This window comes from Salvelinus sp. IW2-2015, linkage group LG20 (genome assembly GCF_002910315.2).
Source record: "Salvelinus sp. IW2-2015 linkage group LG20, ASM291031v2, whole genome shotgun sequence".
Taxonomy (NCBI): Eukaryota; Metazoa; Chordata; class Actinopteri; order Salmoniformes; family Salmonidae; genus Salvelinus; species Salvelinus sp. IW2-2015.
The window spans coordinates 49130642-49144738 of record NC_036860.1 but is presented as its reverse complement, the minus strand read 5'-3'; the positions used below and the strand labels follow the sequence as shown (position 1 = coordinate 49144738).

Below are 14097 nucleotides of genomic sequence, written 5' to 3'. Positions count from 1 at the left end.
TACCCACCTCGCCTGGCATTCCACCCTTCAATGCTCCTCTAACATTAAACTACCGCCCAGATTGAAAAGGCTGGTTGGTAGGTAGTGCTACATATCTGGGCTGGGTAACTCACCATGGGTGGGTGTCCTGTCCCTCCGCCTGACCCCTGTGGAGCGGCCCCTGGTCTCATACTCCTGCCCCAGGGCCAGACAGTCCTCCTCCACCAATGTGAAGTACTTGCCCCCATCATGGTCCAGGTAGAAGCTGGGAGACTCCGAGCCTTTCATACCCATCTTCTCCAGACTGTACTTGTTGATGTCATCGCAGGACATGATACCTATCTCGTCTCTGTGATTGACAGGTATGGTTATGGAGAAGATCAGTCAGGTGCTAAAGGACTAAACAATGAAGTGAACATTAGCTGTACAGTTGAAGAAGGAAGTTTACATACACCTCAGCCAAATACATTTAAACTRAGTTTTTCACAATTCCTGACATTTAATCCTAGTAAAACTTCCCTGTCTTAYGTCAGTTAAGATCACCACTTTATTTTAATGTGAAATGTCAGAATAATAGTAGAGTGATTTATTTCAGCTTTTATTTCTTTCATCACATTCCCAGTGGGTCAGAAGTTTACACTCAATTAGTATTTGGTAGCATTGCCTTTAAATTGTTTAATTTGGGTCAAACGTTTCGGGTAGCCTTCCACAAGTTTCCTTAAGCCATTTTGCCACAACTTTGGAAATATGCTTGGGGTCATTGTCCATTTGGAAGACCCATTTACGACCAAGATTTAACTTCCTGACTGATGTCTTGAGATGTTGCTTCAATATATCCACATAATTTTCCTGCCTCATGATGTCATCTATTTTGTGAAGTGCACCAGTCCCTCCTGTAGCAAAGCACCCCCACAACATGATGCTGCCACCCCCATGCTTCACGGTTGGGATGGTGTTCTTCGGCTTGCAAGCCTCCCCCTTTTTCCTCCAAACATAACGATGGTCATTATGGKCAAACAGTTATATTTTTGTTTCGTCAGACCAGAGGACATTTCTCCAAAAAGTACGATCTTTGTCCCCATGTGCAGTTGCAAACCATAGCCTGGCTTTTTTCTGGCTGTTTTGGAGCAGTGGCTTCTTCCTTGCTGAGCGGCCTTTCAGGGTATGTCAATATAGGACTCGTTTTACTGTGGATATAGATACTTTTGTACCCGTTTCCTCCAGCATCTTCACAAGGTCCTTTGCTGTTGTTCTGGAATTGATTTGCACTTTTCGTACCAAAGTACGTTCATCTCTAGGAGACAGAACGCGTCTCCTTCCTAAGCGGTATGACGGCTGCGTGGTCCCATGGTGTTTATACTTGTGTACTATTGTTTGTACAGATGAACGTGGTACCGTCAGGCATTTGGAAATTGCTCCCAAGGATGAACCAGACTTGTAGAGGTCTACAATTTTTTTTCTGAGGTCTTGGCTGATTTCTTTTGATTTTCCCATGATGTCAAGCAGAGGCACTGAGATTGAAGGTAGGCCTTGAAATGCATCCACAGGTACATCTCCAATTGACTCAAATGATGTCAATTAGCCTATCAGAAGCTTCTAAAGCCATGACATAATTTTCTGGAATTTTCCAAAGCTGTTTTAAAGGCACAGTCATCTTAGAGTGTATGTAAACTTCGGACCCACTGACATTGTGATACAGTGAATTATAAGTGAAATAATCTGTCTGTAAACAATTGTTGMAAAKYTMACTTGTGTCATGCACAAAGTAGATGTCCTAACCGACTTGCCAAAACTATAGTTTGTTAACAAGAAATTTGTGGAGTGGTTGAAAAATGAGTTTTAATGACTCCAACTTAAGTGTATGTAAACTTCTGACTTCAACTGTATGTATGGGGTTTTCTAGGCTCACCTGTGTCCATAAAGGCCAGAGACTGGGGACAAGATGAAGACGTCATGGCCACTGTCCAGCGTAGAGGACATCCCCATGGTCCCCATGCTGTTGGGCGGGGTGTTGGAGTCACTGTTGGGACTGGTGGGGATGGGCTGTAGGGACAAGGGTGGAGTCATGTAGACAGCAGGACTGTAGTAGTATGAGACAATTTCCTAAATGTACWAATTTTTCATTCATGGCATTCATGTCAAGATTCATGAGTAAAATCCTATAGAATAGCATACTCCATGTTTGAGCTAATAGAGGATTGTGGTGCAATGTCACACAGTTCACTTAACACACTGGCACATAATAAACACTATGCTAGTGAAAAGGATAGGATGCTTTGTTGAATGAAGTTATTGAGACAAGGAGAGGATGTGAAGTGGCTCGTATTAGCAACAGCGATCTCGTCCATAGCAACCAAGAAATTCTTGAGAGAGGTCTGTTGGAAACTATGGAGGGGATAGCAACAAGACCCCTAGCAACAAGGGATTCTGTGATAACGACTATGCATCATTAATGTCAAGATGTGTCAAGTGTGGTGAGCATGAGCCATCTCTCCCCAGGAGATGCACTATGAAGTGTAACCTACTGTGATGACTAAACCCTTTGACCAACAACATCTGATTGATAAAGGTCCTGTGACCATCACCTTCCGATGTGAACAACTACATTTTCATATATTTTCCTTTTCCTCTTTCGAGTGTACTTCTAAGATGAATCAAATCAAATTTCATTTGTCACATGCGCTGAATACAACAGGTGTAGAACTTACTGTGAAATTCTTAGTTACAAGCCCTTAACCAACAATGCAGTTCAAGAAATATAATATTTACTAAATAAACTAAAGTTTAAAAAAATACAACTGCTGAACAATTTGATTAATTGTTCAGCAGTCTTATGGCTTCGGGGTAGAAGCTGTTAAGGAGCCTTTGGGTCCTAGACTTGACGCTCCGGTACCCCTTGCCGTGAGTCTTTGACAATTTTTGGGGATCTTCCTCTAACATCACCTAGTTTATAGGTCCTGGATGGCAGGAAGCTTGGCCCCACYCTGTACCGGTAAAACATCAACTTATCGCAATAATTTAAACAAAATGTCAAGAAAACTGTAGGCTGTTACACCAGCTGCTTTCAGAGGCAGTTTGAAACTTGGCAGTGAGCAGTGGTGTAAATTACTGAAGTAAAAGTACTTTAAAATACTACTTAAGTAGTTTTTTGAGCTATCTCTTTACTATTTATATTTTTGACAACTTTTACTAGATGTTGGAACATTGCTGTGGGGACTTGCTTCCATTCAGCCACAAGCATTAGTGAGGMRGGGCACTGATGTTGGGTGATTAGGCCTGGCGAGCTTAACACCAAATTCCTTACCCTACATTCCTTAATAAGAAACTAATGTACTTTTTACTCCATACATTTTCCCTGACACCAAAAAGTACTTGTTATATTTCAAATGCTTAGCATGACAGGAAAATGATCCAATTCACACACTTATCAAGAGAACATCCCTAGTCATTCCTACTGCCTCTGATCTGGTGGACTCACTAAACAAAAACGTGTTAGACGAGTGTGCCCGTCTATCTACAAATAAAAAAATACAAGAAAATGGTGCCGTCTGCTTTGCTTAATATAAAGAATGTGAAATGATTTCAACTTTTACTTTTGATACTTTAGTATATTTTAGCAATTACATTTACTTTTGATACTTAAGTATATTTAAAACCAATTACTTTTAGACTTTTACTCAAGTAGTATTTTGCTGGGTGACTTTCACTTTTACTTGAGTCATTTTCTATTAAAGTATCTTTAGTTTTATGACAATTAGATACTTTTRCCACCACTGGTAGTGAGTGTGGCAACCGAGGACAGATGATTTTTATGCACTACGCACTTCAGCACTCGGCGGTTCCGTTCTGTGAGCTTGTGTGGCCTATCACTTTGCAGCTGAGACGTTGTTGCTCCTAGACGTTTCCACTTCGCAATAACAGCACTGTGGACCGGGGCAGCTATAGCAGGGCAGAAATTTGATGAACTGACTTGTTGGAAAGGTGGCATCCTATGACAGTGCCAGGTTGAAAGTCAATGAGCTCTTCAGTAAAGGCCATTTTACTGACAATGTTTGTCTATTGAAATTGCATGGCTGTGTGCTCGATTTTATATACATGTCAGCAATATTCAATCCACTAATTTCAATGTGTGTCCACATACTTTTGTATGTTGCGAGTGAATTAACATGCACGGGTAGCCTAGTAAAGGAGCCCTTTGAAGTGATTGTTTGACAATTAGATGAAAAGTTATGCCACAATAAAAGATAATAGATTTTAAAAGTTAAATGACAAATCTTTATGACTAAGCCTATAAAATGGAGGCTTCAGAACATCTAGAGCTCACTCCTTCTACGGGACTTCTGTAATTAATAATAAATACCATTCTACAAGAAAATCAAAATAGAATCCATTTTATGTTCTTCTTCATTATTAATACATTACTACAAGAAAAGTAAAAAATATGGCCTAAATGTTTGTCAAAAGAAAATAGCCCAACTGTTAGATTGTTCATGTCTCTCAGACCAAAGCAAGATAAAACAAAAATAATTCAATATGAAGCAGTGGGTTAGGAACGGGGCAAGAAACAAAACAAGAGATAAAAAGACACTACCGTACAAAATAATGATTAAAGCTGGTAGTCCTCCCACTATGTCTGTGTCCTATGAGTCTGACCACGGCAGCTGAGGGTTCTCCTGTATATTAGGGGTTCTCAAACTTTTTCATTCAGGCCCCCCTTCCAGCATTGGGGAACATCCCGCGCCCCTCCTGCATGTGTGCGCCATGTCTATTTCTATTTCTATGGGCACAAGCATTGTTCACACCCCTCTTGTTGGTGGAGAAAATCTTGCAGTTCTATACATTTTGCCATGTCTAATATGTATTTGTGTGATATTTTCATTTAAATTGTTATTTTAACCCTTATTTAACCAAGTAAGTTGACTGAGAACACATTCTCATTTACAGCAACAACCTGGGGAATAGTTACAGGGGAGAGGAGGGGGGATGAATGAGCCAATTGGAATCTTGACTCAAATATTTGAGTGACTAAAACCCTTTTAGCACAAGTTCTATGTGCTAAAAAATCTAGCTAAAAAACATTAGCTGACATGGGTTAGTTGACCTGGACATTTCTGACAAGTTATAAATAGATCTCTAAGGTATGCAATGAATGACATGACAAGAGGAAAACTGATGATGCACTACCCAATTTCGAAATTGTACCTTGTGCATTCTATTACTACAACTTTCAAGAGTAAGTTGAAAGCCAGACTGAGTTCCGACCCCTCATGCCCCACAGTTTGGGAACCACTGCTGTATACTGGATGAACAGATGGCTAGGTTCACTCTTCATTGACTTATTCACTATGGGAAACACTGAGTGCTTGATAGGAGTTTACTGAAGACTCATTTCAAATTCATCTCACATTATATTTGTCCTCTACTACCTGGATTTTCCATATGCTTCTCTGTCATCATATGATTCGTAAAGAGTTGAATTAATAATAGAACATGCCTACCCTTTCTCCAAGCCGTGTTGAGCTGTCGTGGTTTGACTCTMTCTGACTGAAACATCCATCATAAACAGTCCTGGGAGACAAAGTCACCCTAACAGTGTTCGTACCATATGTCAATGGCTCCTACAGCCACCCGGCATGCTGTCATTTAACTCTGAGGTGCTTCATTAACCAAACAGTGTTTGTGACTGATTGGTAACCTTTGTGTGTATTTGTTTGTGTTACCTGTAAGACTGCCAACAACGCCTGATTCCTCACGAAACTAGAACAAAAAAGGACCATGAATTGTGAGAATTTCCAGAAATGTTATCTATAGATGGGTCCTTTGGAGGAAGGATTATTTCTTAAAGAATAATTGAGAAATAATTAATTGAAGTTGGATTAATTGAAGAATACATAATATTTCATCTGTAGATGCTGGGTCGTTCCACAAAATGAGTGCCTTTTGCTTCCTTTGATATTTTAAGTAGAAATTGTGCACCAATATTGAATTTTAAAAGCCTGTTATGTTCAATTGAAGTGCCTTTTAATATAGACCACATGGAGAATTCAATAAATCTGAATTTTTATATGAATAAAGACATGTCCCTCCATACACACTCTCCAGGAAGATTTTAACCCACTTAAAGGGAAAGTTTACCTAAAATAAAAACAATCCCAAGTGATTCCATACATTAGGTGGAGTTTGTCTTCTCCTCCTCTCTTTCCCTGCAGTCTAGAACTAGAAAGCTGAAAAAATGGGTCACGTGACTCGTGATGTGTCTTTGTGCACTGCTAGCTCTGCTCAATTATCAGTCAAAGAGTGATTGAGAAAACCTCGAATTGTGGACAAATTCTTTGTTTTATTGAAAGCGTACAGCCAAATGAGCTATTTTTTGAGTAAGGAACTTTCCCACCCAAAATAATTGCAAATATTTTATATAATTATGTTATGTGGCTGACTGCAACAACAGCGGAGATGGGTAAAAACCGCGGAGATGGGTAACACCTGTGCATGTGCGCTCTCCTGGGGCAAACTCTGTGACGTATATGCCCTTATTTGGAGCATGACATCACAGATCAAATCAAACTTTATTTGTCACATGCGACCCGAATACAGCATATGTAGACCTTACTGTGAAATGCTTACTTACAAGCCCTTAACCAACAGTGCAGTTCAAGAAAGAGTTAAGAAAATATTTACCAAATAAACTAAAGTTAAAAAAATTATAAAAAGTAACACAATTAAATAACAGTAACGAGGCTATATATAGGGAGTACCGGTACCGAGTAAATGTGTGGTTGTACAGGTTAGTCGAGGTAATTTGTACATGTAGGTAGGGGTGAAGTGACGATGCATAGATAATAAACAGCGAGTAGCAGCAGTGTAAAAAACTAATGGGGGGGGTGTCAATATAAATAATCCGGTGGCCATTTGGTAATTGTTCAGCAGTCTTATGGCTTGGGGGTACAAACTGTTAAGGAGCCTTTTGGTCCTAGACTTGGCTGTCCAGTACCACTTGCCATGCGGTAGCAGAGAAAACAGACTATGACTTGGGTAACTGAAGTCTTTGATGATTTTTTGGGCTTTCCTCTGACACCGCCTAGTATATAGGTCCTGGATGGCAGGAAGCTTAGCCCCAGTGATGTACTGGGCCGTACTCACTACCCTTTGTAGCYCCTTACGGTCAGATGCTGAGCAGTTACCATAACAAGCGGTGATGCAACCGGTCAGGATGCTCTCGATGATGCAGCTGTATAACTTTTTGAGGATCTGGGGACCCATACCTAATCTTTTCAGTCTCCTGAGGGGGAAAAGGTGTTGTCGTGCCCTCTTCACAACTGTCTTAGTGTGCTTGGACCATGATAGTTTGTTGGTGATGTGGACACCAAGGAACTTGAAACTAATGCTTACAAATCGGATCATAACTCTAAAAGTAGCAAAGATTCTACTCTGGAACTTTGATATGCCCATAAAGTATATTATGTTCAACAATATATTGAAAAATGAGCCAAATCAAAAATGCTATACTTTCAGTGCCTTCAGAAAGTATTCATACCTCTTGGCTTATTCCACATTTTATTGTGTTACAGCCTAAATTCAAAGTGGATACATTTTATATTTTTTCTCGCCCATCTACACACAATACCCCAAAATGACAAAGTGAAAACATGTTTTTAGATTTTCTGCAAATCTATTGAAAATGAAATACAGATTGACACCCCTGAGTCAATACATGTTAGAATCACCTTTGGCAGTGATTACAGCTGGGAGTCTTTCTGGTTAAATCTCTAAGAGCTTTGCACATCTGGATTGTACAATATTTGCACATTCTGCTTAAAAAAATACTTCAAACTCTCTTAAGTTCATTGCTAGACAGCCATTATAAAGTATTTTCAAGATTTCCAAGTCGATTTAAGTCAAAACTGTAACTAGGCCACTCAGGAACATTCAATGTCGTCTTGGTAAGCAACTCCAGTGTATATTTGGCCTCTACTGGAAAGCAGACTGAACCAGGTTTTCCTCTAGGATTTTGCCTGTGCTTAGCTCTATTGCATTTCTTTTTATCTCAAAAAACTCCCTAGTTCGATGACAAGCATACCCATAACATGATACAGCCACCACCATGCTTGAAAATATGAAGAGTGGTACTCAGTGATATGTTGTTTTGGATTTGCCCCAAACATAATGCTTTGTATTCAGGACATAACGTTAAGTTCTTTCATACATTTTTTGCACTTGTAATTTAGTTCCTTGTTGCAAACAGGATGCATGTTTTGGAATATTTGTAATGTGTGCACGCTTTCTTCTTTTCACTCTGTCAATTAGGTTAGGATTGTGAAGTAACGACAATGTTTTTGATCCATCCCAGTGGCGACCCGTCATTCAGGGCAGGTGGGGCAGTACCTCCTGTTTTGAGCCCCACATGTTTTGCATGTTGTTTTGGCATTAATACGTGTCACATATCAGTTTGCAAACAATGTTAAAAAATATATATATATCATTGAGTTAATAAAGCCGCATGCAAACATGTTCTCTTTTTTGTTTACTTGAGTAAGGCAGCTGAAAATGCAGGTGTTTCAGCCTAGCTCAGTGCTTTCTGTGGTGGTGGGGCAAGCCAGCAGAAAATACGTAGCGTTGTGCCGTAATTGGCTCAGTGTTCTGTCACTCATGGGGACACTATGTCACCGCCAAGTCTATGGTTAGACCTTGAAAATTCAAGCCCCTTTGGTGCTGCCATAGAGTTACATTAGAAGTGTCCATCCAAAAAGGCTCAAGGTCACAACAAGTTGGAAATCGCAAATTCAACAATGAGTGGTTTAGAAGGAATCAGTGACAGTGGATGTGTGGTCCCAAATCTGGTATTAAGGAGCTCTTTTCCAAGTTTAAAATGATAAACATTCAACATTGGCCATGCTGTCAATGAAGCATGATTTGTGCCGCGCTCAAAACAACTGTTAACTCGGAACTGCAAAAACTTGACTTCAGTGAGTTCAAGACAACTTGGAAGTCGGGAATAAACGAGCTCCGACTGGATTCGACCTTGTTTTTTTTCAGAGTTCCCAGTTGTTTTGAGAGCACCATAAATCCAGAGAATGCCAGACTTTAATCACAAAATGTTCCCACAAAGGACCTCCGCGCCACCTTCCTGTTCAAGTGAGCATAGCACAACAAGGTGAGTTCAAAAATCTATTGTATGCTGCTGCATAAATTATGTAATATGCCAGGGAGATATGTATACTGGAGCTAAGAAAGTAATACTAAGTGTATGTTGTGTAGTAAGATTTAGTAGCCCATGTGCCTCACCCTAATAATTTGGTCTATTTACCCCTCTTAATTTCACCTACTGTTCTGACTTGGTGGTGCACATGTAGCCTATAACCTGTTTTAGAGAAATGTAATCATTGAATATTGTAAGAGCTTTCATTGTCTGCTTATATGCCCCCTTTATTTTTCCTACAGTTCTGATGTCACGTTTCTGACCTTATTTACTTTGTTTTTATTTTGTTGGTCAGGGCGTGAGTTGAGTGGGTATTATCTATGTTGTCTGTTTCTATGTGGGGTTTTCTAGTTTGGCCTGATATGGTTCTCAATCAGAGGCAGCTGTCATTTATTGTCTCTGATTGGGAACCATATTTAGGTAGCCTGTTTTCACTGTTGGTTTGTGGGTGTTTGTTTCCTGTGTCAGTGTTTGTGCCACACGGGACTAGTTTCGGTTAGATTCTCTTTGTTATTTTGTATTGTGTCATGTTCAGTTGTTTCTATTAAAACATGGACACTTACCACGCTGCGTTTTGGTCCGATCCCTGCTACACCTCCTCTTTAGACGAAGAGGAGGAAATCTGCCGTTACATCTGACTTGGTGTACCCCCCGTACACCAAGAACACTATAAGAATGGCCCATGTTCTGAATTCTGTCACTGTACATTTCAAAAGTGTTATTGACTACGTCCGTCCTATTTCACACATTAATGTCTTAATCGAAATTGAAGATGGCCTCTTATCCACTTATCCTCTTATGCCATAGTTTGTACATCTCAATTGTCATTAGAAACCACATTTGTTTAAGCAAGTAGTAAATGAAGCTGAATTAACTGTTTCGCTGCCAGACAAGACTCCGCTGATATCCAGGTGTAGCAGTGGTAAAATGTTGGGACTTTTTTCGGGACAGCTTTATGTAGGCCCTAACAGTTTGTGGGTACCGTTTGTCACCGTTATAGTGCAATTAATGTATTGTTTAGTGTTGTGTAGTGGCTTTAATGGCATGCATCCCACTTTATTTATTTCTTGCCCCATCAAGATTTACATGCTAAAATCCCCACTGATCAATCCTTAGTTTTCTCCTATCACAGCCATTAAACTCTGTAACTGTTTTAAAGTCACCATTGGCCTGGTGAAATTCCAGAGCAGATTCCTTCCTCTCCGGCAACTGAGTTAGGAAGGATGCCTGTATCTTTGTAGTGACTGGGTGTATTGATACACCATCCAAAGTGTAATTAACAACTTTACCATGCTCAAAGGATATTCAATATGCTTTTTTTACCCATCTACCAATACGTGCCCTTCTTTGCGAGGCATTGGAAAACCTCCCTGGTCTTTGTGGTTGAATCTGTGTTTGAAATTCACTGCTCGACTGAGGGACCTTACAGATAATTGTATGTGTGGGGTACAGAGATGAGGTAGTCACTCAAAAATCATGTTAAACATTATTATTGCACTCAGAGTGTCACGTCCGTCATTAGAATGAGACCAAGGCGCAGCATGGTATGCGTACATTTTCCTTTAATTTTAAATGTTCCACCAAAAAAACAATAAACAACTCAACGAACGTAAAGCTAGTAGTGCAAACACATGCAACACAAAAAGACAAGATCCCACAACAAAAAGTGTGAAAAAGGGCTGCCTAAGTATGATTCCCAATCAGAGACAACGATAGACAGCTGCCTCTGATTGGGAACCATACTCGGCCAAAAACAAAGAAATAGACAACATAGAATGCCCACCCCAAATCACACCCTGACCTAACCAAATAGAGAAATAAAACGGCTCTCTACGGTCAGGGCGTGACACAGAGTTAGTCCATGCAACTTATTATGTGACTTGTTAAGCGCATTTTTACTCCTGAACTTATTTAGGCTTGCCCTGAAGGGGCTAAATACTTAATGACTCTAGACATTTCAGCGTTTAATTTTTAATTAATTTGTAAAAAATGTCTAAAAACATAATTTCACTTTGACATTATGGGGTATTGTGTGTAGGCCAGTGACCCAAAATCTCAATTTAAAAACATTTTTGATTCAGGCTGTAACACAACTAAATGTGGAAAAAGTCAAGGGGTGTAAATACTTTCTGAAGGCATTGCACATGTTTATATTTTTCAATATCCATTTTTATATTTTTCAATATTAATAAATGTAAATGTATAATAAAAATCTAAATACTGCTCATATTACAGAGCAAGCAGTAAAGCTTCATATGACACCAACTTTTGCTTGTAGCACCTACCGATGAAACATTATGGAGTACTAAAAGAAAAAAAATCTAAAATATTCAAAATTCAATTATTTATTTCTCAATTATGCTTTAATATACAAAGGTCAAATATATGTCAACAATAGTTCCTTCAAAGGACCTTTCTATTGATAAAAGTTCGTGAGAATCCCCAAAATTATGGCAAAAATAAATAAAAAAGAGGAATCACCACAATATCCTCCACGGAGGGCAATCCAATACTCATTTCTTTCTCCAATTCTATTCAGCCACAATAATGAAGCATAACTCAAGCAGAACCCTGTTTATTTCAAACTGAAAAACATGCCACCGTGCCAAATAATCAATACATAATTATTTCCCTGACATGACTTCTGTCACGCCCTGATCTGTTTCACCTGTCSTTGTGATTGTCTCCACCCCCTCCAGGTGTTGCTTATTTTCCCCAGTGTATTTATCCCTGTGTTTCCTGTCTCTCTGTGCCAGTTCGTCTTGTATGTTTCCAAGTCAACCAGCGGTTTTCCCGTTCTCCAGCTTTTTGCATTCTCCTTTTTCTAGTCCTCCCGGTTTTGACCCTTGCCTGTTTCTGGACTTTGTACCTGCCCTCCTGACCATTCTGCCTGCCTTGACCACGAACCTGTCTGCCACTTTGTACCTCCTCGACTCTGATCAGGTTTTGACCTTTTTGCCTGTCCACGACCATTCTCTTGCCTACCCCTTTGGATTAATACACATTGTAAGACCTCAACCATCTGCCTCCTGTGTCTGCATTTGGGTCTCGCCTTGATACTTCAGTGCTTATCTACACACCCCATACAGAAGCAACCATTCTAGCTTCACATGTTGAGATATGAGGATAAGGTGCTGATTATCTGAACACATTAACTGATTTCACTGCAGATGCCAAAGACACGTAACCACAGAAACGTTCCTGGGCGTCATCAAGGCAACCCATGCAGCATGAAAATGAGTGAGCTTAGTGCAGAGCTAAAAATAGCTCTCACGCAGTCCAGGGCTCCCAAAGAAAAAAACATCCAGGCAGTTATGATGTAAACCCCCCTCTACCATCATCCTCCCCAGCTAGTGTTCTGTCTTTGTTCATCCTCCTCAGGCAGTCCCTGTTTCCCCCAGCCAGTCCCACATACTGTACTYTCTGTACTCCATCCATACTGAGCAGCACAATAGATTCACTAACTCCATTCACTGATGCTACACATAATCCATTAGAATTAAATTTAGGGTGGCCAGGTATGGGGTACAAGTTAAGTGCTAACTTGCAGATAATTACCCTTAAATTCATCATGTATCATAATCTCATCTATTCACAATGCGGCCCCCATAAGGAACTACTAAGCCAGTTGGTCATTATCAATAATGAGCGCTATGTTTCTTATCGCTCAAATTACACAGCTCCCAGGTGAATTGGTGAAAAAACGATATTCTTATCTACCAGAAGGAATCCTAACCAGATATCCAAACACATATAGGAACCCCATTCTCAATATCACATCATAACATAATTACCTGGAGTGCAAGGGGTTTCCACCGTACATTCTTGAGCAGGGCAGGGGCAGACGTGAGAGTGTTCTGAGGTCTCTTCTTCAGCGTGAGGATGACTCCGTTGGGGTCTTCTCTGAGGGCGTTCACCAGGTTCTTCAGCTGCCAGCCCACCTGCACAAATATGCCACAGTGGAGAGAGACAATACAACACACTCAGTAAGGCTGATGAAATACTCAACCAATCATGAACTAGTAAATTGCCGTAGCTAGTTACTGTAGTTCTGAACATCTCCTCTACCAACCATGTCTGAGATAATGACGCCGGAGATAATGACGGTGAAAACAACTGCACTATCATTCCAATACCCTACAGTACATTCCCATAAATTACAGTGCTTGGAAAATAATGGCGTCTGGCACAAAAACTGTTAGCTAAACAGTATGTGCTGGGAAGTGTTTCATACAATGCAGACAAAATATTGTTCCAATTACTTCCTTTCTTGACTGAACATAACAATTTTCAGAATTCTGTCCTATCTGTTGTTACAACGTTATACAACGTTATACAACGTTTAACAGATAGTGTTGCACCTCGTGCCGACCTATAATGCGTCACAAAGCATCAGCACCATGCTCAACTGGGCTCTGTCCCGCAGCAGACAGACAGTGTGCAGCTGTGCTACAGTGAGCTTGGTTCTGCTGATGGCAGTGTGCTCCCAGGCAGGCTCCAGTAGAGGCAGGGGAGCAGAGAAAGCAGGTCACGTCCCCCTCCCTCCCTCTCTCCCTTCCTCCCTCCCTCTCTATGCTACGCTGAGCAGAGCACCTCTCTCTCTTCCTCTTTGCTTTGTTCAGTTCCCCTCAACTCCCCCGTGCACTGTAGAGTGCCAATGTTAATAATGTAACTTATCTGTAAACAGGTTACATTATTCAACTCAGGGACTGGCATGGCGACATAGTCAAACTATAAAAAGACCAACAGATCCCTCTACACACACACACACACATTTCTGTTTGTCTGAGACACTGTCTCTGTGTTCACACCAGCTTCTGTGCTTACTGGAAACTGCAGTGGTAGATCACACTAGCATGTAATAAGCTAGCTAGTCTCTGGCCCCCTGGTGTGTCAGTTGCAACCTTCTATTGGAGGTTCGC

The 14097-nt window shown here is 40.5% G+C and overlaps 1 protein-coding gene across 2 annotated transcripts in view; it reads right to left on the bottom strand.

The window, feature by feature from the left end:
* LOC111981552 (connector enhancer of kinase suppressor of ras 2-like) overlaps positions 1-14097 on the bottom strand; it is an 81609-nt gene that overhangs the window by 30595 nt on the left and 36917 nt on the right. For both annotated transcript variants that reach the window (XM_024012866.2, XM_024012867.2), the window contains exons 9-11: positions 12970-13116; positions 1889-2022; positions 114-328 (exon numbers count right to left, since the gene is read on the bottom strand). In XM_024012866.2, coding sequence (XP_023868634.1) covers positions 114-328; positions 1889-2022; positions 12970-13116 — 496 coding nt within the window. The remainder of the gene's footprint in view (positions 1-113; positions 329-1888; positions 2023-12969; positions 13117-14097) is intronic.